The following is a 27,680-nucleotide window of genomic DNA, read 5'->3' as shown; positions in this document are numbered from 1 at the left end:
ATGGAGAGGGGTGATTAGAGGGGGAGAGGAACACCGACTGTCACTCTATGCGGATGACCTACTGCTGTATGTGACGGATCCAGTGGGGGGGATGACAGAAGTCATGCAGATATTGAGGGAGTTTGGAGATTTCTCAGGATATAGGCTTAACATGGGAAAGAGTGCACTTTTTGTGATACACCCGGGGGACCAGAGTAGAGGGATAGATGGCCTACCGCTAAGGAGAGTGGAAAGAAACTTCCGATACCTGGGGATTCAGATAGCCAGGAGCTGGGGAACCTTACACAGACTCAATCTGACACGGTTGGTGGAACAAATGGAAGAGGATTTCAAAAGGGGGGACATGCAGCCGCTGTCACTGGCGGGCAGAGTGCAGGCAATTAAGATGATGGTCCTCCCGAGGTTCCTATTTGTGTTCCAATGTCTCCCTATACTGATCACTAAGGCCTTCTTTAGAAAAATAGATAGGAGCATCACGAGCTTCATGTGGGCAGGTAAGGCCCCGAGGGTAAGGAGGGGGTTCCTACAACGTAGCAGAGACAGAGGGGGACTGGCGTTGCCAAATTTGGGCGACTACTATTGGGCCGCCAACGTGGCGATGATTCGTAAATGGATGATAGAGGGAGAGGGAGCGGCGTGGAAAAGGTTGGAGGTGAAGTCCTACAAAGGGACGAGCTTGAAGGCGCTGGTGACGGCACCATTACCGCTCTCCCCGAAAAAGTTTACCACAAACCCAGTGGTGGCGGCAACATTAAGTATCTGGGGGCAATGGAGGCGACAGAGGGGTGTGCTGGGAGCCTCGGTGTGGTCCCCGATCAGGAACAACCATAGGTTTGCCCCAGGGAGGCTGGATGGAGGATTCCAGAGCTGGTACCGGGCAGGAATCAGGAGAGTGGGAGACTTATTTATAGATGGGACGTTTGCGAGCACTTGAGGAAAAGTATGAGCTGCCCCTGGGAAATACCTTTAGGTATATGCAGGTGAGAGCGTTCACGAGACAACTGGTGAGGGAATAGTTTGTGTTCTAGATGGGGAGAGGGGGTGGGAGGAGCATTACTTTGTGTTATTTGGTTAGTTTACTATATTATTTAAACAATGTTATATAGCAGGTATCATGCTACCATTTTTGTTGATTTGTAAGGGAAAAAATTGTGTTTGAAAACTTTAATAAAATATATTTTTTTAAAAACAGTTATGCCATGCTGAATGGAGAACCAATGGTTATATTGTTGGAAATGTGAAAGTGCAGTTGTTAGTAAATTGGAAGATAATTCTTTGCATGGATGAACACAGAAGTAATTTTAGAGGAGGAAGGCAGATGTTAGTGGAGTGCAGCACAAGGAAGTGTCATGAAATGGCCTTATCTATGATGAGCACAATGATAGTTGAGTGATCACATGAGATAACAAGTTCAAGTCACGAGAGGCGAATATATGTAGGTGAGTTTACATGGAGGGAGAAATTAAAGGAAAGTAGGAGGGCATGACGTAGAGGAGAAAGGGCATAATGAGCTGAGATGGAGGACACAAGAAATCCGCTATAAATGACAAGGAAAAATTATACATTTAAAGGTAAAACTAATTTGCATATCATTTCTAATTCTGGAATTACATTCTTTTTGAATATAATTTATCTGAAATGCACAAAAAAAAACCTTGAATTACGTAAATTTCAAAAATTTTGTGTTTATCCCTCTCCCATTTCCTGACGGACCAATGACTTTGTTCATCCTCTGATCTCCTGTGCAAGTGAACACCCAGTAAAATAACAGTGAATGTCATTAACTATTAACTGGTAGGGACAAACCCGTTGCACCATGTCCTCCCCCCAAGTTTCATAACCCCACATATATTTAGCAGGAGTTTGTTCTCAGTGACAGAATGTTTGACTGATGTTTTCCTCCCTAGTCTGAAGACACAGGGACAGCTCTGAAGGCTGAGGCAAGCTGTACTGTTCAACTATAGATCTGTAGTTTTTGTTTAGAATTCCAACCAGATTAACTACAAAAGCCTTCACACAATGCGACACCAGGAGAAACTGACCCATTTTTTATGGATAACATTGATCGAAATTTTCTTCCGTCACCTGATAGGGAGGAGGGGCCTCTGATGCATACAGGTGATTAAACAGGAGGCAACCCCACCCGTCTGGTCAGCATACCATTAGGTTTCACCGAGCTGGCAACCTGGACACAAGGCACTGGCCACCCATGCTATCGGAAAAAATCTCAGTGGGAGTGGGAGAGTCCATTAAGTTCCCATTAATTGCAGAGAGCAGGCCACCGAATGCCCCATCCATTGCAGGTTAAATACCCGTGTGGGTGGGTTGGCAATGGGCATGGTGCACTGCCATGGTGCCATTAGATTCCCCATATCTCCCAAACCACTCCTGGGCGAGATTAAAATCCTGGCTGGATGACAGATAGTTTTATTGGTATTGAGTCTAAAATCTGACTGAATTTTAAATATGGAAAGAATAAGTTTTACTTTGTGTACATCACTTCACTGTGTCTGCCTTCAAAAGGTTCTTCAATAAGGCTCACTTAAATCTCCATGTAATGAGTAAAGTATAACAAAAGTATAAATGTGAATTAAATGACTATTACTTAAACTTGTGTTGCGAAAAATCATTAACCTTGAAAGAGTGGCACGGCTTTCCACACATCAACAGATCCGAGGCTGGCAAACTGCCCGAAAGAACATTCCAAGAAAAACAAGGGCATCCCAGCAAATGCCAGCATGATTAAATAGGGAATAAGAAATGCACCTGGAAAATATAGTAAAGTTTAAAAAGATTGTATGGATACAGTTTGAGACTGAACATTAAACAACTAAATGGACTTTTTCATTTTAACGCAGGAATTAATTATTGTCATTGACAGAAAACACTTACTGCAGACTGTATTCAGTATCTGAATATAAAACTACAATGAACATTCAGGCTCTTATCGTATTGCTTTACTCCAAACATCCGAGACCTTTCGACTTGAGAGTCTTAAATGACACAGTGAATGCTTTATTTCAAAACAAGAAGGTGATTAATGGGATTTATTGCAGAATCGTTCCTGGAGATGAAAATACAATCTGTGCTCCTTGCAGAAATTTCTTGCCTTAATTTTTCACCATAACACCAAGAATTTGAAAGAATTTAAGAGATTATTATAATAACAAAATTAACCATTACTTCAGGAAAACGATGTTATGGGCCAGGCTTTTAGAAGCCAAAAGTGTATCATGGAGTTCACCTGACCCACAACTTTTAATAGATGGTGGTATGGGGAGCACACGGCCCACTCTACAGGTGTGGTACAGCAGAAATGGAAATGTATTTTTCAAAGCAAAACAATGTTTATTGTATGAACTCAAGTTAACCTTTTTAAAACACACAGCAAACATCTTAGCAACCATTAATTCAAATACAACCCCCAAAGACTACAAAACTAAGTAATCCTTTAAGCTTTCTTTTTAACATCCATAAGACTTAAAAAAACATAACCTTTAACAGAAGCACATCAGGTTAAAGTCGCTACTGAGAACATTTATAATTCTGAATTCACCAAATGATCAAGAGATAGTCTTTTCATGGCAGAGAGAACAGCAGTGCACCTGCTTTGGCTGGCTTCAGCTCCAACACTGAAAAACAAAACCAAAAAAAGACACACCCAAACTTTTCTCAAAGTGAAACTAAAAAGCAGAGCCAGAGCTCAGCTCCACCCATACTCTGACATCACTGCAGTATCATGAGCAGCCAAATATTTCTTAAAGTGACATTCTCATGACACCACCCCTCAAGAAAAAAAATAATAAACCATCAACTTCAAGACGGTTTCATTTTTCACCTTTTCACTATCCTTTAAGAAATGCACACGGTAAATATACTTTTTTGTTTCAAAAAAACCACACACACAAACAGGTATAATAATATAGTCCATTTTTTTCTTCGCTCTTCTTCCTCCAACTGAAATCCTTTTCGATTGACAAGTCTCTTTGGACAAGAAGGTCTCTGCACGATCCGTCCATTTCTCTACGCCTCGGCATTTCTCTTTAAAGTCAGATACTTTAGTTCTATCTGATCACTTGTAATTCTACAACACAAGAGCATTGGTTCTCACAGCTTTCAGGCAGTCAAATGCCTGTTGAGAGTCCGCTGTCCACTGAACATTTTGGCGTTTCTTCATCAAGTCCATCAGTGGAGCAACCACGCTACAAAGAATTTTCACAAATGTTCGATCAAATCCACTCATGCCAAGAAATCACAACTCTGCAAGGACGACGGGGAAGATAATTATTCCCACCCTGTAGGTCCTGTGCGGGAGATGGTTCCCTTAATTTCCAAGAAAATTGAGGCTGTGAATCAAGTTAATCAGTGAATTTCCCATCTTGTAAAATTCACTCTCTAACTGAATCAATGATGTGGAGATGCCGGCGTTGGACTGGGGTGAGCACAGTAAGAAGTCTTACAACACCAGGTTAAAGTCCAAAAGGTTTGTTTCAAATCACTAACTTTCGGAGCACTGCTCCTTCCTCAGGTATCATTCACCTGTGTTGTAAGACTTCTAACTGAATCACATTACCAAGAAATGGTGTTATGTCATTTTTGCAGGTTTGTCAACAGTTTGGGGTTGTGAAGAACGCCTGATATGAGCAGATATCCTCAACTTACAAACCTGAATCCAGAGATAATTGAACATTTCAGATCGTGTACACTGAACATGTATTTTAACCAATCATATTTTTAAAAGGTAGTCAGAAGTAGTCATCATCAATTCTAAAATCCAACAAGACTTATTGACTTGGGTTTTAAATAGAGTCTATTTGAGATATCACACTTTTGACTATAAACACATTTCTTTTTTTTAATTAAGGGGTTTAGCATGGCCAATCCACCTACCCTGAACATCTTTGGGTTGTTGGGGTGAGAACCACGCAGGCATGTGGAGAGAACCGCGCAGGCATGTGGAGAATATGCAAACTCCACACGGACAGTGCCCGTGGCCAGGATCAAACCCGGATCCTCCGCGCTGTGAGGCAGCAGTGCTAACCATTCCATCACCATGCCCCCCAAAGACATTTCTGAAAGTGTTTATGAAATGTTAATCTTTTGTGGAAATTTTAATTTCACTCCTCAGGCACGATCTAACAGAAAAGTGCACGTGCCCCTGCATCCGTGGTGCTTGAAGTGTGTGGTTCACAATGTCCCCTCTGTGTCCCCGCAGAAAAAGATGGCCCACAACAGATGGGAGAGGGCCCAGATGGGCTGCGGGGTGCTGGACCTCAGGGTCCTCACCCCCTACGAGGAACGGGCCCTGGGGATCGCAGCAGTGGCCAAGGACAGATCGGTCACTGATGTCGGGATTGGCCTATGCCACAGATGTGTGGGTTCACTGGCCCTGAACCAGATGAGCTGTCATATGGGAGTTGTTCATGTCAGGATGATGATCCTTCTATCTCAGTGACCACATGTCCATCCTCATCGCAATCCGGCAGTGTCGGCCCATCCAGGATGGTCCCCCCTCACCCTGCTCCCCAAGAGAACACGTCAGAGAAGAGCTTCGAGGATGCCACCATCGCTGCATCATAGCTATCATCCCCACCCTCCGTCAGTGCAGAGACACACACCTCGGTATGCTTCTGGGGCACAATCTGGGCGAGCACCACACAGTTGCAGATGCACATCAGGTGGAGGCAGGAACTTCCAGGGGAGACAGCAGTCGGACGTCTGCTGGATCACAGGACCCAGCTGAGTCCCAGTCAGATGCTGAGCCTCTGGACCAATCTGTCCCGGAGCTGATGCAATCAATAGGGTGCGGCTATGAGATTTAGAGGGTGATGTCAGCATTACTCAGTAGGTCAATAGCCGATTGGAGGAGTCGCAAAGGCTACGAGTGCAGGAGATTGCACCGGCAGTGCATGTGACCGAGGCCAACACTGCTAGGGTGGCGACCGCAGTGGCGAGCCTGGGGCACGATGCCAGCACCATGAGTGATGGCGTCCAAGGGACATACACCTGAGACATGTGAAGCCTTTGTCACGGTATTCTGTGGGCCGGCCCCCATCCTCCACCAGCCCTAGCCCAGTGGGCTCCCTGCTACTAGACCTGCTCCTCCCACCACCCAAGGCATACCACGAGCAGGTAATGAGTCTGGGCGTGCTGTCAGCAGGCAGACAGGAGTCAGACTATGGCATAGGTTGAAGAGCACCAGAACTCACTTCCGGGTGCGACGATGACCAGCTGAGTCGCACGTTTCGGCAGCTCCCGGTGAAACGGACTTTTGGGCTCTTGATAGGAGCCCCAACGGCAATTTTGACGGCTAAAAACACTGTGCGGTAAACCAGAAGGGAATCCCCCCTGGATACGGATGAAAAAAGGAGAAAGTGGCTGGATTGCAGTGGATCCTTTAGAACAGCGGCAAGGAAGGCAAGCAAAAACCAAGATGGCGTCGGAAGGTGGCAGTTTAACATGGGGCCCTGAACAACAAGAGTTCTTGAAATGCTGTGTGGAAGAGCTCAAAAAGGAAATAAAGAAAGAGCTGTTGGCCCCGATACTACAGGCGATCGAAGGGCTAAAGGAGGAACAAAAGACCCAGGAGCGGGAGCTTCGGGTCGTGAAGGCAAAGGCAGCCGAGAATGAGGACGACATACAGGACCTGGTGGTGAAGACGGAGATGCATGAGGCACATCAGAAACGATGTGTGGAAATGTTGGAGGCACTGGAGAACAACGCAAGGAGGAACAACTTGAGGATTCTTGGTCTTCCTGAAGGTGCGGAGGGAGCGGACGTCGGGGCATATGTGAGCACGATGCTGCACTCGTTAATGGGAGCGGAGGCCCCGGCGGGTTCGTTGGAGGTGGAGGGAGCATGGCGCGAGGACCGAGAGCAGGAGAAATTCCCAGAGCCATAGTGGTGAGATTCCTCCGTTTTAAGGATAGAGAAATGGTCCTTAGATGGGCAAAGAAAACTCGGAGCAGTAAATGGGAGAACGCGGTGATCGCGTTTATCAAGACTGGAGTGCGGAGGTGGCGAGAAGGAGGACGAGCTTTAATCGGGCCAAGGCGGTGCTTCATAAAAAGAAGATAAAATTTGGAATGCTGCAACCGGCAAGACTGTGGGTCACATATCGAGGGAGGCACCACTACTTTGAGATGGCGGATGAAGCGTGGACTTTTATTGTGGAAGAAAAACTGGAATGAGCGGGTTATTAAAAAGAACGTTTGAACAAAGTGGTGGGGCGAATGTGGGGGGCGAAGAGGGGGGTTAAAAAGGGGGGAAAGAGGAGTTTTATGTACTAATCCTGCGATGTGGTAACTTTTCTCTCTTCCAGAGGTGGTGATGGGGGGAGGAGGGGCGGTGGAGGAGATGGGGCGTTGGCCATTTGGGGCGGGGCCAAGGGAGAAGCGCGGGCTTGGTTCCCGCGCTATGATAATCATGGCGGGAATAGAGAAGCAGGAAGGAGGGGGCGTCGCACGGTGCGAGCCGAGGTCACGGGGGGAAGCCGAGGTCGGCCAGAGTTTGCTGACTTCTGGGAGCAACATGGGGGGAGTAATTACACTAGCGGGGGGCGTGGGAGGGGGGAATTACTGGGTTGCTGCTGCTGGGGAGAGGGGGGAGCTGGTATGGGAGGGGATGGGCGGGGGGGGCACCGCCTGGGGGAGATACAGCTGCGTGGGAACCGGGTGAGAAGCTGGAAAAAGGGGATGGCTAATCGACAAGGGGGGGGGGGGGGGGGGGGTAGGAAGCCCCCCAACCCGGCTGATCACGTGGAACATGAGAGGGCTGAACGGGCCGATAAAGAGGGCATGGGTACTCGCACACCTTAAGAAACTTAAGGCAGATGTGGTTATGTTACAGGAAATGCACCTGAAACTGATAGACCAGGTTAGGCTACGCAAAGGATGGGTGGGGCAGGTGTTCCATTCGGGGCTAGATGCGAAAAATAGGGGGGTGGCTATATTAGTGGGGAAGCGGGTAATGTTCGAGGCAAAGACTATAGTGGCGGATAACGGGGGCAGATACGTGAAGGTGAGTGGCAAACTACAGGGGGAGACGGTGGTTTTGGTAAACGTATATGCCCCGAACTGGGATGATGCCAATTTTATGAGGCGGATGCTAGGACGCATTCCGGACCTAGAGATGGGAAAGCTGATAATGGGGGGGGATTTTAATACGGTGTTGGAACCAGGGCTGGATAGGTCGAAGTCCAGGACTGGAAGGAGGCCGGCAGCAGCCAAGGTATTTAACGATTTTATGGAGCAGATGGGAGGTGTAGACCCGTGGAGATTTAGCAGACCTAGGAGTAAGGAGTTCTCGTTTTTCTCCTATGTCCATAAAATCTACTCGCGAATAGACTTTTTTGTGCTGGGAAGGGCGTTGATCCCGAAGGTGAGGGGAACGGAGTATATGGCTATAGCCATTTCGGATCACGCTCCACACTGGGTAGACTTGGAGATAGGGGAGGAAACAGGAGGGCGCCCACCCTGGAGAATGGACATGGGGCTAATAGCAGATGAGGGGGTGTGTCTAAGGGTGAGGGGGTGCATTGAAAAGTACTTGGAACTCAATGATAATGGGGAGGTCCAGGTGGGAGTGGTCTGGGAGGCGCTGAAGGCGGTGGTTAGAGGGGAGCTGATATCAATAAGGGCACATAAAGGGAAGCAGGAGAGTAAGGAACGGGAGCGGTTGCTGCAAGAACTTTTGAGGGTGGACAGACAATATGCGGAAGCACCGGAGGAGGGACTGTACAGGGAAAGGCAAAATGTAGAATTTGACTTGCTGACTACGGGCACTGCAGAGGCACAATGGAGGAAGGCACAGGGTGTACAGTACGAATATGGGGAGAAGGCGAGCAGGTTGCTGGCACACCAATTGAGGAAAAGGGGAGCAGCGAGGGAAATAGGGGGAGTGAGGGATGAGGAAGGAGAGATGGAGCGGGGAGCGGAGAGAGTGAATGGAGTGTTCAAGACATTTTATAAAAAATTATATGAAGCTCAACCCCCGGATGGGAGGGAGAGAATGATGGGCTTTTTGGATCGGCTGGAATTTCCCAAGGTGGAAGAGCAGGAAAGGGTGGGACTGGGAGCACAGATCGAGGTAGAAGAAGTGGTGAAAGGAATTAGGAGCATGCAGGCGGGAAAGGCACCGGGACCGGATGGATTCCCAGTCGAATTCTATAGAAAATATGTGGACTTGCTCGCCCCGGTATTGACGAGGACCTTTAATGAGGCAAAGGAAAGGGGACAACTGCCCCCGACTATGTCTGAAGCAACGATATCGCTTCTCTTAAAGAAGGAAAAGGACCCGCTACAATGCGGGTCCTATAGACCTATTTCCCTCCTAAATGTAGATGCCAACATCCTGGCCAAGGTAATGGCAATGAGAATAGAGGAATGTGTCCCGGGGGTGGTCCACGAGGACCAAACTGGGTTTGTGAAGGGGAGACAGCTGAACACGAATATACGGAGGCTGTTAGGGGTAATGATGATGCCCCCACCAGAGGGGGAAATGGAGATAGTAGTGGCGATGGATGCCGAGAAAGCATTTGATAGAGTGGAGTGGGATTATCTGTGGGAGGTGCTGAGGAGATTTGGTTTTGGAGATGAGTATGTTGGATGGGTGCAGCTGTTGTATAGGGCCCCGATGGCGAGCGTGGTCACGAATGGACGGGGATCTGCATATTTTCGGCTCCATAGAGGGACAAGGCAGGGATGCCCTCTGTCCCCATTATTGTTTGCACTGGCGATTGAGCCCCTGGCGATAGCGTTGAGGGGTTCCAAGAAGTGGAGGGGAGTACTTAGAGGAGGAGAAGAACACCGGGTATCTTTGTATGCGGACGATTTGTTACTATATGTGGCAGACCCGGCAGAGGGGATGCCAGAAATAATGCGGATACTTGGGGAGTTTGGGGATTTTTCAGGGTATAAATTGAACATGGGGAAAAGTGAGTTGTTTGTGGTGCATCCAGGGGAGCAGAGTAGAGAATTAGAGGACCTACCGTTGAGGAAGGTAACAAGGGACTTTCGTTACCTGGGGATCCAGATAGCCAAGAATTGGGGCACATTGCATAGGTTAAATTTAACGCGGTTGGTGGAACAAATGGAGGAGGATTTCAAGAGATGGGATATGGTATCCCTGTCACTGGCAGGGAGGGTGCAGGCGGTTAAGATGGTGCTCCTCCCGAGATTCCTCTTTGTGTTTCAGTGCCTCCCGGTGGTGATCACGAAGGCTTTTTTAAAAAGGATTGAAAAGAGCATCATGGGTTTTGTGTGGGCCGGGAAGACCCCGAGAGTGAGGAAGGGATTCTTACAGCGTAGCAGGGATAGGGGGGGGCTGGCACTACCGAGCCTAAGTGAGTATTATTGGGCCGCTAATATTTCAATGGTGAGTAAGTGGATGGGAGAGGAGGAGGGAGCGGCGTGGAAGAGATTAGAGAGGGCGTCCTGTAGGGGGACTAGCCTACAGGCTATGGTGACAGCCCCATTGCCGTTCTCACCGAGGAACTACACCACAAGCCCGGTGGTGGTGGCTACACTGAAGATTTGGGGACAGTGGAGACGGCATAGGGGAAAGACTGGAGCCTTGGGGGGGTCCCCGATAAGAAACAACCATAGGTTTGCTCCGGGGGGAATGGATGGGGGATATGGAATGTGGCAAAGAGCAGGAATAACGCAACTGAAAGATCTGTTTGTGGATGGGAAGTTCGCGAGTCTGGGAGCGCTGACCGAGAAATATGGGTTGCCCCAAGGGAATGCATTCAGGTATATGCAACTGAGGGCTTTTGCGAGGCAACAGGTGAGGGAATTCCCGCAGCTCCCGACACAAGAGGTGCAGGACAGAGTGATCTCAAAGACATGGGTGGGGGATGGTAAGGTGTCAGATATATATAGGGAAATGAGGGCCGAAGGGGAGACTATGGTAGATGAACTAAAAGGGAAAAAGAGCTGGGGGAGGAGATCGAGGAGGGGCTGTGGGCAGATACCCTAAGCAGGGTAAACTCGTCGTCCTCGTGTGCCAGGCTAAGCCTGATTCAGTTTAAGGTATTACACAGGGCGCATATGACTGGAGCACGGCTCAGTAAATTTTTTGGGGTGGAGGATAGGTGTGCGAGGTGCTCGAGAAGCCCAGCGAATCATACCCATATGTTTTGGTCATGCCCGGCACTACAGGGGTTTTGGATGGGGGTGACAAAGGTGCTTTCAAAAGTAGTGGGGGTCCGGGTCGAACCAAGCTGGGGGTTGGCTATATTTGGGGTTGCACAAGAGCCGGGAGTGCAGGAGGCGAGGCCGATGTTTTGGCCTTTGCGTCCCTAGTAGCCCGGCGCAGGATATTGCTAATGTGGAAAGAAGCCAAGCCCCCGGGGGTGGAGACCTGGATAAATGACATGGCAGGGTTTATAAAGCTAGAGCGGATTAAGTTCGTTCTAAGGGGGTCTGCTCAAGGGTTCACCAGGCGGTGGCAACCGTTCGTCGAATACCTCGCAGAAAGATAGATGGAATGGAAAAAAGAAAGCAGCAGCAGCAGCCCAGGATCGAAGGGGGGGGGGGGGGGGGAAGAGGAGGAACCAGAAGGACTCTCAGGGTTGTTAATATATACTGTATAATATGTATAGGTCGTTGCTACAGATAATTATATATTGGACTGTTAAATTATATTTTTGGAGAGTGTTACTTGTGATAAGGCAGTTGCCAATTAGGGTTAGTTTTCATTTTTGTTATTTATTATTTATTCATTTTCTGTTTATAAAATAGGTCATTGTTATTTGTGTTGTTATAATATTGTGTAAAGGATGCACAATGTACTGTGTTGGTTGACCAAAAATTTTCAATAAAATATTTTATAAAAAAAAGAAGAGCACCAGAACTCAGCACAGTGGGTTACCATCACCCTCCAGCCTTGTATATTGACCCGCTGACAGTGCCGACACAGGCCCATCACCAGGAGTGATGCAATAAAGATCCTCAGAGGATAGAACAGGACAGGGCGAGCAGGTAGGGAGGAAGTGGGTAATGGGTGTGTGAGGGAGTCATCGGGAGGCCGGGGGGGAGAGGGGGGGGGGGAGAGAGAAGGTTAAAGGAAAGGGGAGTCATGTGAGGCAAACCGGGAGGGAGGAGGGGCACAAGTGTGGGGGACGGTGCGTGAGAAGGGGAGAGGAGAGATGATGGACAAAGCCACGTCCTATGATCAGCGAGCGAGGACGAGTCCTCCTGGCATGCCAGACCCTCGCCCCCGCCTGTCCGTCATCCTCCACCTGGTCCTGCGAGTCCTCCCCGGGCTCGTCCTCCAGCCCTTTCTGGTCAGGCATATCGCCGTATTCCTCCGACAACATAGCTGCATGTTCCTCCCCTTCACCTCCAGCACGTTGCCCACTTCTGTGCCAGGTTGTGCAGGGCACAGCAGAACACCACAAAGCAGATGACCCCTTCCTGTTGTGGAAGGACACTACCGGACCGCCTGGTGTATGCAAGCTGATATGCGTGCTATCTCTTACCCCCTGGACCTGGGGCCTCCTAGCGATGGAAGACATCTTGATGGGCTTGATTCGGGTCAAAGTTTATGTAGTCAGCTGCCGGGGAAAACAGGGCATCCGTGATTTCACGGATGCACTTGTGGGTCATTGGTTGGGAAATGCCACATAAGTCTTCGCTCAAGCCCTGAAATGAGGCGTGAAGGCTCAGGGCTGAGGTGGCCTAATAGGTCACCGGGATTGGGCATCCTCCTCCTCCACGTGGTACCAAGTCCGATAGGACATGGCACAGGTGCCACAACATCTCCTTGTTGAAGTAGAACCTCCTGCGGCACATGCTGTCCTGCATCTGTTTCGAAGGTCCAACAACACCTGTACACGTTGGGCCATCGTTGGCCTCCCCCCCTCTGGGTCTGTCCCGGCCTGATGGTGTGGTGGGCCGCGATGGGCCGCCGCCTTGAACCTCTGTCGATGCTGCTGCTGTCGGCTTCTCAGGCGTCTGGCCTGCTAATGCAAGCGCGAGGGCAGCTTCCACGGGGTCCACAATGTAATGTAATATCTGTAAGGAATTGGAAAGGGTGAGAGACTGACAATCAGCTATGGCTTCCACCCCGGGGCCCATGGGCTCCCTAGGTCTCCCCCACCATAACATCCCCTACTATCCCTCAGGATGACATACGAAATGCCCTGCACATTCATCACCAGCCGCAGCAATGGTCCCTGGGCATCGGACCCCAGACCCTGTACTCCACTCTCTAGAAACGCTGCCGGGACTGGGCACTGGTTTCCTTCCTGGCCCACACACATACCCTCTAGCCGCGGGATAGTCCCTTGTGCTGAAGCCCAGCTCTTGAGCGTTTGAATGTTGGCTGCTGCCTCTGTGTTGCTGATGCCTCCAGAGTTCAGGGCAGGTATCCAGGTCTCACAGCCCGATTGGGATGCAAGGCAGTAACAACCGCCTATGTCATGGCATGCCTACCCACAGGCATCCACTTGGAGCTGTGAAGTGCTCACATAAATAGAATTGCCAATTTCCCATGAGTAATAGCTTTCAGCTGTGCAGCCAGTGGCCGCCGCGATCAGCGGGGGATAAACTGACCTTCAGCATGTTGCCACGGATGGGGTTCTGTCACAGGGGTATTCGGTGGAACAGACAGCCAGCAGCTGGACCTGGCCCCGTTTTGGGAATACACGATCCAGGGTTTGCATGGTGGACCCGCGGTCGCTGGCCTCTCGTCCTGCACCCATCCAGGTGCGACCCCCCCCACCAATTCCGGTCCACTGACTCAACCGAGCCCCCACCCCCCCCTCCCCCGGGGGAACTGCTCGATTATCGATTGGCTACTCACCTCCTTGATCCCCACAGCAGCCTTTGCGGCAGCTTCATGTTTTTAAATAGGTGTACTAAACGGCGTCCAGATGAACACTCGCTGGGGAGGTGGTTAGATCACAGGAGGCCATTCGAAAGGAGGTCCATCCCGTTAACGGTATGGACATTTGTCTTAATTGGTGATTATCAGTTTCTCGCCACATTGCGGCGGGTTCCAGCTCCCGCCAAAGGGAGCGGGCCGCTTAGATCGGAAACTGATCTGCGCCCGGCGTGGTTCCCAAATTCAGCCTCTCCTACAATCTAACTGGTCTGCTCATATTCGCGCCCGCCATGATTCGGCCCGTAGATCGTGCCCCTCATATTTTCTGAGTTTGCCGGTAATTAGGACACTGGGCTAAACAGCTGGCTTGTAATGCAGAACAAGGCAGCAGCGCGGGTTCAATTCCCATACCGGCATCCCCGAACAGGCGCCGGAATGTGGCGACTAGGGGCTTTTCACAGTAACTTCAATGAAGCCTACGTGTGACAATGTGATTATTATTATTATTTTAACTCAGGAAGGGACTGATGGATTAATTTCTTTATTAATTTTCTCTTTACCTCAGTTGGATGCTTCTTAAACCCTCACTAGAATTTCAAGGTCGTGCACAGTCTAAAGCTGCAACTCCTTACACCAACATTGTTCAAACCAAGATTATTTATTGAAGACTATAAAGGGTTTCCTGGTTCATTGAATTTAATGTTCTTTCACAATTCAATAAATTGTTCCCTTTAATTTCTGTCTTTTTCTCCCCTGCACTTTGAATTCACTAAGTACCTCCTCCATTTTTGTAAGCCAGGTAAGGGAATCTCCAGACGTTGCCCAGGCCCACAGCATAACCGATCATTGACAGCAAATATTCAGCCTTTGAGGACCAGTAACCTCTCTCCACATGATCGTCAGTTTCATCCTGAACAGCCTGGGGGAAAGAAGAAATGGCTGACTCAGAAATGAGACTTTCACAGACTGGAACTCAAACATAAAACACTGTTCTCCATTTTGCAGTAATTGGTTTGTAGTTTGAAACACGCTGAACACCACAAAGCATTACAACCAAAATCTGTAAGTTTACTATTGACTCATGTGTCCTCTGGAAGGTGGTTATTCTTTGAGAACCCTGTGAAGCTATCCCTTTGTTACCTCCACCCTATCCCCGTAACCCCATTGTATCTTTTTTCGATACTGAGGGCAATTTATCTTGGCCAATCCACTAATTTACACATCTTTGGACTATGGGAGGAAACCGAAGCACCCGGAGGAAACTCCCGCAGGCACTGGGAGAATGTGCAGCCTCCGCACAGACAGTGACCCAAGCCGGGAATCGAACCCATGGCCCTGGCGCTGTGAAGCGACAGTGCTAACTACTGTGATACCGTCCCGCCCCTAAAATGTAACTTAAATTCCACCAGTGGGATTTTAACCCATATCCCCAGAATCTTAGCCTGAGACTCTGGATTGCTAATCCAGTGACATTACCGCTACCCCAGCATCATCTCGTTACACAGCTCATGATGACATTCAAGTTCCCAGAGCATTTCTAATGTTAATAGGTTGATCTGCCAACTCAAAATTTTTTAATTGTAGGGTATTGTATTAGTTCCAGAACAGTCAGGATCACGTGTAGTTATTCTGTATCTACAAGTTTCGCAAAACTAACTTTTTGAAGAGAAAGTACCTGCTGCAATCTCAGCGCAGTTAAAGCAGAACTGTGTTTGCTTTAACAAAGGCAGTTTATTCTGAGGTGGAATTTATAAAGGAAAGCCACAGGTGTCTGAGTTCTTTGTAAACTTTTAAGTTTTAAACTCCAATGTTGTGCTCCAGTTATTTTGAATCTCCTGACTTCACTCTCAAGTGATCTCACATCTACCAAAGGGTGAAAGCAGTTCAGTTGTACTTGTGCTGTTTATGGTGTGTCGCCAGATGAGAAGTATAGTTGCATTGTTAACTCTAAAGGGCTTGGAGTCAATTATTCTTACTATTCTGTTAGTCATATTAGTGGACAGAAGATTTTTCAGTTACTTTGAGGCAGCTCAAGTTAACCTATTGATGGCAGGACAAAATAGAAAACAGTTCAACAAATACGTCAGATGTTTCATTGCAAATATCAACAACCAAAATTGTTAACGGATTGTGTAAAGTATTTTGTGTTTAATGGAAAAATTTAATTGGGACTGGTGCATTTATTCTACTGATGACCATTCAAGGTTTTATGTCTGGAAGCCGTGTGTTTACTTGCTGCTGCCTCTTTTGCTTCTGTGTCTGGACAAGGCCGGGGTGGAGTTGGTGACCACGCAGGCACTACAGGAGGGGAAGGGTGGAAGTTTGCTTCAACTGAGCAACTTTTCTTTTTAAAAAATAAATAAATTTAGAGTACCCAATTTATTTTTTCCAATTAAGGGTCAATTTAGCATAGCCAATCCGCCTATCCTGCACATCTTGGGTCGTGGGAGTGAAAGCCACGCAAACACGGGAGAATGTGCAAACTCCACACGGACAGTGACCCAGAGCCAGGATCGAACCTCGGCTCCGTGAGGCAGCAATGCTACCACTGCGCCACCGTGCTGCCCCTGAGCAACTTGAAGATCATGAAGAAATGCCGTTGAAGGTTGTTGGTGGCTTTATTGTGCTGGTGACTGTTTATTGTTTCAGGATTGAAGGCCTTGCAAATTTCTGGTGCCTGTTCGTATTGTTGCTTCTTCTATTCAATGTTTGCAAGGCGTATCCTTGCTATTGTACCGTTGCTGTTTATTGTTTAATGCCTGGAATGTGTGGGCTTGTTTGCTGCAGCCCTTTTTGCTTTTGTGGCTTAGAGTGCAGAACCACTTCCAGTGCTGCAGAGGGGGAAGGGGTGCTCTCTTGCTCTTCTGCCATACTCTGTCAGTATGACTTTTCAACCCTGAGCGACTTTCCACTGATATGGGTCTACTGCTGGAGCTGCAGGGAGGGAATTTCATATGCTGTTGACCGTTTGATGTCTGGAGGCTGTGTGTCTGTCTGCTGCAGCCCCTTTTTGTCGGTGGGCTGGGTCTAGATGCTCTCTCGTTTTCCTCCATGCTCTGCATCAGTGTGGCTTTCCGGTGTATTGTTGTATTATTCACAGCTGACATTTAATTGATGCAAGTCTACTGCTGGGGGCTGCGGGAGTGGGAGAGAGCAGTGGGTTGATTCATATGCTGTAACCTCATTGTACAGTTGCCTGTTTATTCATTAATATCTGGAGGCCGTGTTGCTGGGAAAGGGGTGCTTTCTCGCTCCTTCACCATGCACTCCGTCAGTATGGTTTTCCGTTGTATTGGTGCACTACCCCCAAACGGCTTTCAACTGCTGCGAGTTTGCTGCTGGGAGCTGTGAGAGGGGGAGAGAGCGGCAGGTTGTTTCGAATGCTGGTAACTTCATTGTATTGTTGCTTGTTTGCTATTTACTGTCTGGAGGTATGTTTGTCTACTGCAGCCCCTTTTGTCTGTGGCAGGAGTCTGAAAAGGGGTGCTCTCACTGTTCCACCATACCCTGCGTCAGTGTGATCTCTGGCTAGTCTGCTGCTGAGAGTTGCAGGAGAGTGCAGTGGGTTGATTTGAACACTAGTACATTTTTTGTATTATTGACTGTTCATTTTTAATGTGTATTTGGTATCTTCGTGCAACTATATTGTGACTTTGTGTTTGTACTGATGTTTTGTAGTGAAAAGGTGCCTGTGTACATGGCAAAGTGCCTTTTCCCTGTCGATCAATGGTTAATGTGACATGTGGATTGTTAAGTAGCTTGTTTTTAAAAAAAATTATTTGTAAAAAGGTACCATTGAGCGTTTAATAAATAAAATATTCTCTAGTAGATACAGGTTGTGTGTGATGTGTGCTCCTGCTTTTGGCTGCAAAATGCCTGAAGGCCTAGTGTTTGTTTGCCACTGCCTCGTTTGCTTCTGTGGCCTGGACCAACTGGTGGAGTGGTGACTGAAGCCGGTACTACGGGAGGGGAAGGGTGGGAGTTTGCTTAAACTGAGCAACTTGAAGATCATGAAGAAATGCAGTTGAAATTTGTTGGTGGCTTTATTATGCTGGTGACTGTTTCCTGTTTCAGGTTTGGAGGCCATGCAAATTGCTGGTGCTTTTTCTTGGTATTGCTTGCTTCTGTTCAATGTTTGGGAGGTGTATGCTTGCTATTGTACCGTTGCTGTTCACTGTTTAATGCCTGGAGTCTGTGGGCTTGTTTGCTGCAACCCGTTATGCTTTTGTGGCCTGGAGTGCAGAACCACTGCCAGTGGGTGGGACAGTAGCACAGTGGTTAGCACAGTTGTTTCACAGCATCAAGGTCCCAGGTTCGATTTGCGGCTTGGGTCACTGTCTGTGCGGAGTCTGCACATTCTCCTCATGTCTGCGTGGGTTTCCTCTGGGTGCTCCAGTTTCCTCCCACAGTCCAAAGATGTGCAGGTTAGGTGGATTGGCTATGCTAAATTGTCCTTAGTGTCCAATAAGGTTAGGTTAGGTTGCTGGAGAGCAGCACGGTGGCGCAGTGGTAGCACTGCAGTCTCACGGCGCCGAGGTCCCAGGTTTGGTCCCGGCTCTGGGTCACTGTTCGCGTGGAGTTTGCACATTCTCCCCGTGTTTGCGTGGGTTTTGCCCCCACAACCCAAAGATGTGCAAGGTAGGTGGATTGAACACGCCAAATTGCCCCTTAATTGGAAAAAATGAATTGGGTACTCTAAATTTATTTTAAAAAGTTAGGTTGCTGGGTTACGGGGATAGGATGGAGGTCTGGGCTTGGGTAGGGTGGCCGGTCCAGACTCGATGGGCTGAATTGCTTCCTTCTGCACTGTAAATTCTGTTCTGCCTGCTGCAGAGGGGGAATGGGTGCTCTCTTGCTCTTCCTTCACACTCTGTCTCAGTGTGACTTTTCCAGTGTATTGCTTTGCTAATCCCGGAGAGATTTTCCACTGATGTGGGACTATTGCTGCAGCTGCAAGGGGAGGTGGGGTTGGGGGGGGTAAAATTTCTTATGCTATTGACTGATTGATGTCTGGAGGCCTTGTATCTGTCAGCTGCAGCCCCTTTTGTCTGTGGTGGACATCGGAAGAGGGTGCTCTCATGTTTTCTGCCATGCTCTGCATCAGTTTGGCTTTCCGGTGTATTGTTGCATTGTTTCCCAGCTGACTTTCCATTGATGAAAGTCTAGTATTGGGGCTGCAGGAGAGGAAGAGAGCAGCAGGTTGATTCGGATGCTAGTAACTTCATTGTAATGTTTGGCTGTTACAGCCCCTTTAGTCTCTGGCGGGAGTCCGCAAGGGATGCTTCCTCGCTCTTCCGCCATGCTCTGCGTCAGTATGGCTTTCCGGTGTATTGTTGCGCTACCCCCAAGTCGATCTGAATGCTGGTAACTTCATTGTGTTGTTGACTATTTGAAAAATGAAAAAATGTGTGTTTGGTTTCCTTTGTATAAATCCACTGTTGTAGCATTGTTTGTACCAATATTTTGTCGTGAAATGGGGACTGTGTGCATGACATGGTGCCTTTTTCTTGTCGGTTAATTTGTAATATATGTGGACTGGTAAGTAAGACCATAAGACCTAGGAGCAGAATTAGGCCACTTGGCCCATAGTCTGCTCTGCCATTCAACCATGGCTGATATTTTTCTCATCCCCGTTCTCCTGCCTTTTCTCGATTCCCTTATTAATCAAGAACCTATCTATCTCTGTCTTACACACTCAAGTGATTTGCCTCCACAGCCTTCTGTGGCAAAGAGTTCCACTGATTCACCACCCTCTGGCTGAAAAAATTCCTGATCATCTGTGTTTTAAAAGATCATCCCATTAGCCTGAGATTATGCGCTCTGGTTCCAGCTTTTCCTACTAGTGGAAACATCCTCTTCACATCCGCACTATCCAGGCCTCGCAGTATCTTGTAAGTTTCAATAAGATCCCGACTCATTCTTCTAAACTCCAACGAGTCCAGACCCAAAGACCTTAAATGTTCTTCATACGACAAGCTCTTCATTCCAGGGATTATTCTTGTGAACCTCCTCTGGACCCCTTCCAAGGCCAGCACATTTTTCCTTAGATACAGGGCCCAGAACTGCTCACAATACTCCAAATGGGTCTGACAAGAGCCTTATACAGCCTCAGAAGTACATCCCTGCTCTTGTATTCAGCCCTCTCGACATGAATGCTAATATTGCATTTATCTTCCTAACTGCTGACTGAACCTGCATGTTAACCTTCAGAGAATCTTGAACAAGGACTCCCAAGTTCCTTTGTGCTTCTGATTTCCTGAGCATTTCCCCATTTAGAAGTCTATGCCTCCATTCCTCCTCCCAAAGTGCATAGCCTCACTTTTCCACATTGTATTCCATCTGCCACTTCTTTGCCCACTCTCCTAGCCTGTCCAGGTCCTTCTGCAGCCTCCCTGCTTCCTCAATACTACCTGTCCCTTCTCATATCTTTGTATCATCTGCAAACTTAGCAACAGTGCCTTCAGTTCCTTCTTCCAAATTGTTAGCGTATATTGTGAAAAGTTGTGGTCCCAGCACCGAGCCCTGAGGCATTCCACTTGTCACAAGCTGCCATCTTGAAAAGGACCCCTTTATCCCCACTCTCCGCCTTCTGCCGGTCAGCCAATCCTCTATCCATGCCAGGATCTACCCTAAACATCATGGGCTCATAACTTATTTACAGTCTCCCATGCGGCACCTTGTCAAAGGCCTTCTGGAAATTGAAATAAATCTCGTCCGCTGGTTCTCCTTTGTCTAACTTCCTTGAAACCTCCTCAAAGAACTCTAACAGATTTGTCAGACATGATCTCCCCTTGACGAAGCCGTGCTAACTCAGTCCTACTGTATCATGCACTTTTAAGTACTCCGCAATCTCATCTTTAATAATGGACTCTAAAATCTTACTAATGACCGAAGTCAGGCGAACCGGCCTATAATTTCCCGTCTTCTGCCTCCTTCCCTTCTTAAACAGGGGTGTTACATTCACCACTTTGCAGTCTTCTGGGACCCTCCCTGCCTTCAGTGATTCCTGAACGATCACCACCAATGCCTCCACAATTTCAATTATCTCTTTTAGAACCGTGGCATCCATCCAGTCCAGGTGACTTATCCACCTTCAGACCTTTCAGTTTCCCCAGAACCTTCTCCTTAGTGATGGCCACTACTCACCTGTGCCCCCTGATTCTCCTGGAGCTTGGCATCCCACTGATGTCTTCCACCGTGAAGACTGATGCAAAGTTGCTATTCAGTTCCTCTGCCACTTCTCAGTTTCCTATTATTACTTCTCCAACCACATTTTCCAGTGGTCCAATGTCTATTTTTGCCTCTCTCTTACAATCATATATTGAAAAAAACTTTCCCGATCTTATTTTATATTACTAGCTAGCTTACACTCACATTTCATTTTCTCCCCCCTTATTTCTTTTTTTGTTGTCCTCTGCTCACTTTTAAAGGCTTCTCAATCTTCCGGCTTCCCACTAATCCTTGTCACTTTGTATGCTTTTTCTTTTGCTTTTATGCTGTCCTTGACTTCCCTCATCAACCATGGATGCCTCGTCCTCCCCTTAGCATGTTTTCTCCTCCTTGGGATGAATTTCTGTTGTGCCTCACGAATGATCCCAAAAAGCTCCTGCCATTGCTGTTCCACTGTCTTCGCTGCAATCAACTCTGGCCAGCTCCTCCCTCATGTCTTTGTAGTTATCCTCATTTAATTGTAACACCGTTACATCTGATTCCAGCTTCTCCCTCTCAAACTGCAGGGTACATTCTATCATATAGTTGTCACTGCTCCCTTAGGTTCCTTCACCTTAAGTTTCCTAAACAAGTTTGCCTCATTATAAATCACCAAATCCAGAATTGTCTGTTCCTTAGTAGGCTCTGTCACAAGCTGCTCCAAAAAAACCCATCTCTTAGAAATTCCACAAATTTCTTTCCTTGGGATCCACTGCCAATCTGATTTTCCCAGCCCACCTGCATTTTGAAGTTCCTCATGATTATTGTAATATTGCCTTTTTAAAAATAAATTTACAGTAACCAATTAATTTTTTCCAATTAAGGGACAATTTAGCATGGCCAATCCACCTAACCTCCCCATATTTGGGTTGTGGGGGCGAAACCCACGCAAACATGGGGAGAATGTGTAAACTCTACACGGACAGTGGCCCAGAGCCGGGATCGAACCTGGAACCTCGGCGCCGTGAGGCTGCATGGCTAACCCACTATTCCACCGTGCTGCCCAATATTGCCTTATTATATGCCTTTTCTATCTCGTAACTTATTTTCTGCCCCTCATCCCGACGATGAAATGAAAATTGTTTATTGTCACAAGTAGGCTTCAAATGAAATTATCGTGAAAAGGCCCTAGTCGCCATATTCTGGTCCCTGTTCGGGGAGGCTGGTACGGGAATTGAACCCGCACTGCTGACCTGCTTTAAAAGCCAGCTATTTAGCCACTGTACTAAACCAGCCCCTTCTGTTCGGGGGCCCATCAGGGTCTTTTTACTTTTGCGATTCTTCAACTCTATCCATCGAGATTCTATGCCTTCTGAACCTATATCGCTCCTTGCTGTCGATTTAACTTCATTCCTTACTAACAATGCAACCCCGCCCCCTTTGCCCATCTGCCTGCTGGTGCTGAAGGAAGGGTGGTTTGGTAGCCTTATTCAACTGAGCAGCTTGCTGAAGGTATTGAAGGACTGCTTTGCAGGTTGCTGGTGAGTTTATTGCAATTTGGACTGTTTAATGTTTAATAATTGGAAACCGTGTCCGTCTGCATGCTATCTCTTTTGCTTTGGTGCCCTGGAGGGCATGGAATAGAAGTAAGATGGCCCCTATCAGTACTGAAGAGGGGGAAGGGCTGGCAGGCTAATTCGACTGTGCCATTTGCTGAAGATACTGAGGACAGTGCTTTTGTAGATTGTTGGTGGCCTTATTGCATTGTTGACCGTTTCATGTTTGAACCGTGTGTCTGTCTGCTGCCGCCTCTTTCGTTTCTATTGCCTGAAATGCATGGAAAGGGAGGAAGATGACCCCGATCAGTGCTGTGGATGGGAAAGGGGTGGTTGGCTGATTCGACTACGCCATTCACTGAAGGTATTGAGGAAATGCTTTTGCAGATTGCTGGTGGCCTTATTGTACTGTTGACTTTTTAATGTTTACTGTCTGGAAGCCATGTGTCTGTCTGGTGCCACCTGTTTTGCTTCTGTGGCTTACGAGTGCAATGGAAAGGAAAGATGTAAGATGAATTCTACCAGAGCTGAAGAGGGGTGCGGGAGGGGGTGGGTAGAGAAAGAGGGGTGGCAGGTCATTTTGACTATGCCATTTACTGAAGATACTGAGGAAATGCTTTTGCAGATAGCTTTATTGTAGTTGACTGTTCAATATCCAGAAGATATGCACGGTTGTTTAATGCCTGGTGGCTGGGTATTTGTCTGTTGCAGCCCCTTTTGGCTTCTATGGCTTGGAGTACAGAACTAATGCCCGTGTTGGAGAGGGGCAAGGGGTCCTCTCTTGCTCTTCCACCATGCTCTGCATCAGTGTGATTTTCAATGTATTGTTACGCTACCCTTAAACAACTTTCCACTGATGGGAGTCTGCTACTGGTAGTTGCAGGAGAGTGGCGGGTTGATTCCGATATTGGTAACTTCATCGTACTTGATGTTTAACATACATTTAGTTGTCTTTGTATAAATACACTGTAGTAGCGCTGTGTTTGTACCCACATTCTGTATCGAAAAGGTGTCTATGTACACCACGGTGCCTTTTCTTGTCAGTTATTGTGATATGTGGACTGTTAAGTTGTTTGTTATTGTCTTTTTTTATAAAGGTATTGTTGACCGTTTAATATACAAAATATTCTCAAGTAGCTTCAGGTTATGTGTGCTGTTTGCTCCTACTCTTGGCTGCAAAAGGCCTAGTGTTTGTTTCCTGTTGCCTCTTCTGCTTCTATGCCTGGAATAAAGCAAATGGAGAATGTCAGCGGGTCTACCACCACTCTGAAGGGGAAGGGGAGCTATTTCACTCTTCTGCTGTGTTTTATGTTTGTGTGACTTTCTGGTATGATTATTCCTACCATTGAGAGTCTACTGCTGGGAGCTACAAGAGGGGAAAAGAGGCAGAGTGACGCAAATGCTGTTACAGGTGCCCGGAAGTTGTGTGTCTGCTTGCTGCAGCCTCTTTGCTTCTGTGGTCTGGAGTGAGGAACAAGAGGGAGTGAGATAAAACTACTGTCAATGTCAGTGCTGATGAAGAGGAAAGTTTGGTGGCCCGACTCAACTGAGCAACTTGCAAAGAGCAAGTTGCTGGTGACTTTATTGCACTGTTAAGTGTATAATGCCTGGAAACCATGTCTGTATGCCGCCACCTCTTTTGCTTCTGTGGCCTGGTGCCTGGAAAGGGAGGAAGTAAGATGATCCCTACCAGTGCTGAGAGGGGGAAGGGGCGGTGGGCCGATTCAACTACACCATTTGTTGAAGGTACCGAGGAAATGCTTTTGCAGATTGCTGGAGACTTTATTGTACTGTTCACCGTTTCATGTTTGTTGTCTAGAAACTGTGTCTGTCTGCTGTTGCCTCTTTTGCTTCTGTGGCCTGGAGTGAATGGAAAGGGAGGAAGTGCGATGATCACTACCAGTGCTGGAGAGGGGAAAGGAGTGGCGGGCCGATTTGACGATGCTATTTTCTGAAGGTATTGAGCAAATGCTTTTCCAGATTGGTGGCTTTATTGTGCTGTTGACCGTTTAAAATCCGGAAGCCTGCGTTTGCTATTGCACTGTCAATTGTTTAATGCCCGAAGGCCGTGTGTTTGCCTGCAGCAGCCTCTTTTGATTTGGAGGCCTGGAGTAGCCACTGCCAGTAAGGTGGAAGGGCTGCCCTCTTGCTCTTCTGCTGTGCTCTGCATGGTGTGACTTTCCGGTGTATTCTTTTTTTTAAAAATTGTTTTTGTTTTTTTTGTACACGGTAAATTTACAGGTATACGCAAAGAGAAACCAAAAAGAGATAACAAAAGCAAAAACTGCATAAATAAAAAAAACACATTAATTAAAAAAACAAGGGGTGGGAAAGTAAAACTGGGAAAGTGTGGATACATAGAAACAACGGAGAGACAATTACATTTTACATGTCTTGGTGCCTTTATTGTAGTGTTGACTTTTCAATGTTTAATGTCCGGAAGCAGTATATTTGCTTGCTGCCACACTCTTTCTGCTGCCAGTGCTTATGGAGGGGAAGGGTGGTAGCCACATTCAACTGAGGAACTTTCAGAAATGCTTTGGTGGATTGCTGGTGAGTTTGTTGTACAGTTGACTGTTCATATTTAATGTATGGAGGCTGTGCGTTTGCTGTTGTACAGTTGTGGATTGCTATATGCTTGGAGGCCGTGTACTTGTCTGATGCCTCCCCTCTTGCTTCTGTAGCTTGGGGCCAAGACAAAGGAGTTCTTTTGTCTGCTGCAGCCCTCTTGCTTATGTGGCCTGGAGTACGGAAGCTGTCACCACTGCTGGAGAGGGGGAAGGAGTGCTCTCGTTCTTCCACCATGCTTTGCGACGGTGTAACTTTCCGGTGTATTGTTACCCTATGTCCCAAGAGATTACTGCTGGGGTTGCGGGAGGGGAAGGGAGCGGCAGGTTTCTTTGGATTTGTTTACTTCGTTGTACTTTTTTTATTCGTTCATAGGATGTGGGCATCGCTGGCTGGAACAACATTTGTTGCCCATCCCTAATTGCCCTTGAACTCAGTGGCTTGCTGGGGCAGTTAAGAGTCGCTGTGTGGATCTGCAGTCACATGTAGGCCAGACCGGTAAGGATGGCAGATTTCCTTCTTTGAAGGACATTAGTAAACCAGATGGGTTTTACAATTGGCAAAAGTTTCATGGTCAGCATCAGGCTTTTCATTCCAGATTTTTATTGAATTCACATTTCACCATCTGCCATGGTGGGATTCAAAACCTGGAACCCAGAACATTACCCTGGTTCTCTGGATGACTAGTCCAGTGACAATACCACTACGCTACAACCTCCCCTGCTGTTGACTGTTTTAACGTGTATTTCATTTTCTGTATAAATTCACTTTTGTGGTTTTCTTCGTATAATCGTTGTAGCTTTGTGTTTGCACCGATACTCTGCAGCAAAAAGGTGCCTTGTATGGAATGGTGCTTTTTCCTTGTCAGTTGCTGGTTAATGTGATGTATCGAGTATTGTGTCGTCTGTTTTTACCTTTGTTTGTATAAAGGCATTGTTGACGGATTAACAAACAAAATATTCTCAAATGGTGGTATAGGTTGTGTTTGCTGCTTGTAGCTGCAACTACCTGGAGGCTGTGCATTTAAATGCTGCTGCTTCTTTCCTTCTGGAGACTGAAGAAAGGAAAGGAAGGAGACAACCTGCTGCCTGGGTGGGAGAAAAGGAGGGGAGCTCTCTTTCTCCCGTCTGGCTTGCTCTGGGCAAGGCCAATTTTTCTATTTCCCCACTACTGAGTCTACTGCGTGGAGCTGCTGGAGGGAGAGTGAGGCAAGCTTAGACTGCAGACGAGTCCCTGGACATAGACTGGAGCCTGGGACCAGCTGAACACTGACTGCATCAGCAGCAACATCTGCAGCCTAAGAAGAGGGAGGAAGGAAGGAGGAGCTGGGACTGTTTTGTTGCCTGATCAACTGCAAAGGCCTAGGGCCTAAAGGCCTTCCAACCTGCTTCAGAAAACAGGAAGCTGATGCAACATCTAGCTGGAGAGGAAGAACAATGGAAGGTTGGTATATTGGTTACTTCCATCTATCTTCAGTTCCCCCAATACGTATAGAGATCCTCACAGACATGGACCTCGACTCCCCCTTCTTCTACTCTCTGTAAAAAAGGCGTGGGATCGGTCAGCAGTTCCTAACACTACTGACTGATGGATCCCTCGTTTCGGATCTGGAGGGCAGCTTCTCGGGAATAGTCCAGTGACTTGTTTACCGATTTTGTGAGAGTACCTGATCGGTACCAGGATTCCTCAGCCAAGCAAAGGTGAACTCCCAAGTAGAGGATGCTGGTCCTTACAGCTGATCAGGCTGACTGTGGAGTTTTTCAGGGCTGCATGGGGGCCCTGGGGGAAAAGTCTCATGGCCAGCGAGATACCTCTTTCATGGCGCAGGATAACCATTACCCTGCTGCTCAAGGAGGATTTCGGTCTTCCGCCTACTTAAAAACTGGCAACCTGTCTCCCTCCGCATCATGGATTATAAAATCTTCACTAAAGACATACGTATCTTTAAGCCTTGGCACCGTGCTGGACGACATGATCCACCCTGACGAGTCCTACATGGTCCCGGCCAGACCATTCATGATAAAATTCACCTGACCTGATTCACTAGTCCCAGTAGAGTGCCTTCCTGTCACTTGATCAGGAAGTGTTTGTCAGGGTGGATCACGAATATTTATTCGGAGCGCTGCAAACACATGGGTTCAGGACGCACTTTTTGTCACCCGTACACTGCCAGTGTCTCATTATGGTAAATGGGTCCCTGACAGTACCCGTTCACTTTGCGAGTGGAGTGCGTCAGGGCTGTCCCTTGTCTGGCCAACTTTATTCAATCTGCATGGAGCCTTTCCTGCAAAGCAGGTTGGCGGGGCTACACGGGCCAGGCATCGGGGTGATGCTTTCAGCCTATGCTGATGAAGTGCTCCTAATGTTCACAGCTGACCTGCGTAGGAGGCGCGACTGCCAGGCTGTGTACACTGCCGCGACTCTGCCAGTATCAGCTGGGCAAGTGCTCCAGACTCCTAGTCAGTCTTTGCCAAATGGAGCCTCTACCAGAGTAACTCCACCCTTTCACAGAACAGGACCAGCATCCTCTACTTGGGAGTTCACCTTTGCTTGGCTGAGGGATCCTGGCCGGCGAACTGA

At 47.7% G+C, this 27,680-nt stretch overlaps 1 protein-coding gene across 1 annotated transcript in view; it reads right to left on the bottom strand.

Annotated features, from left to right (window-relative positions):
• LOC140420930 (sodium- and chloride-dependent neutral and basic amino acid transporter B(0+)-like) overlaps window positions 1-27,680 on the bottom strand; it is a 242,665-nt gene that overhangs the window by 209,856 nt on the left and 5,129 nt on the right. Inside the window, exons 2-3 of the mRNA XM_072505092.1 lie at window positions 14,605-14,746; window positions 2,635-2,766 (exon numbers count right to left, since the gene is read on the bottom strand). Of these exons, the coding sequence (XP_072361193.1) occupies window positions 2,635-2,766; window positions 14,605-14,746 (274 nt within the window). The remainder of the gene's footprint in view (window positions 1-2,634; window positions 2,767-14,604; window positions 14,747-27,680) is intronic.

This window comes from Scyliorhinus torazame, chromosome 5 (genome assembly GCF_047496885.1).
Source record: "Scyliorhinus torazame isolate Kashiwa2021f chromosome 5, sScyTor2.1, whole genome shotgun sequence".
Lineage (NCBI taxonomy): Eukaryota > Metazoa > Chordata > Chondrichthyes > Carcharhiniformes > Scyliorhinidae > Scyliorhinus > Scyliorhinus torazame.
This window is presented reverse-complemented; position numbering and strand designations above follow the sequence as displayed.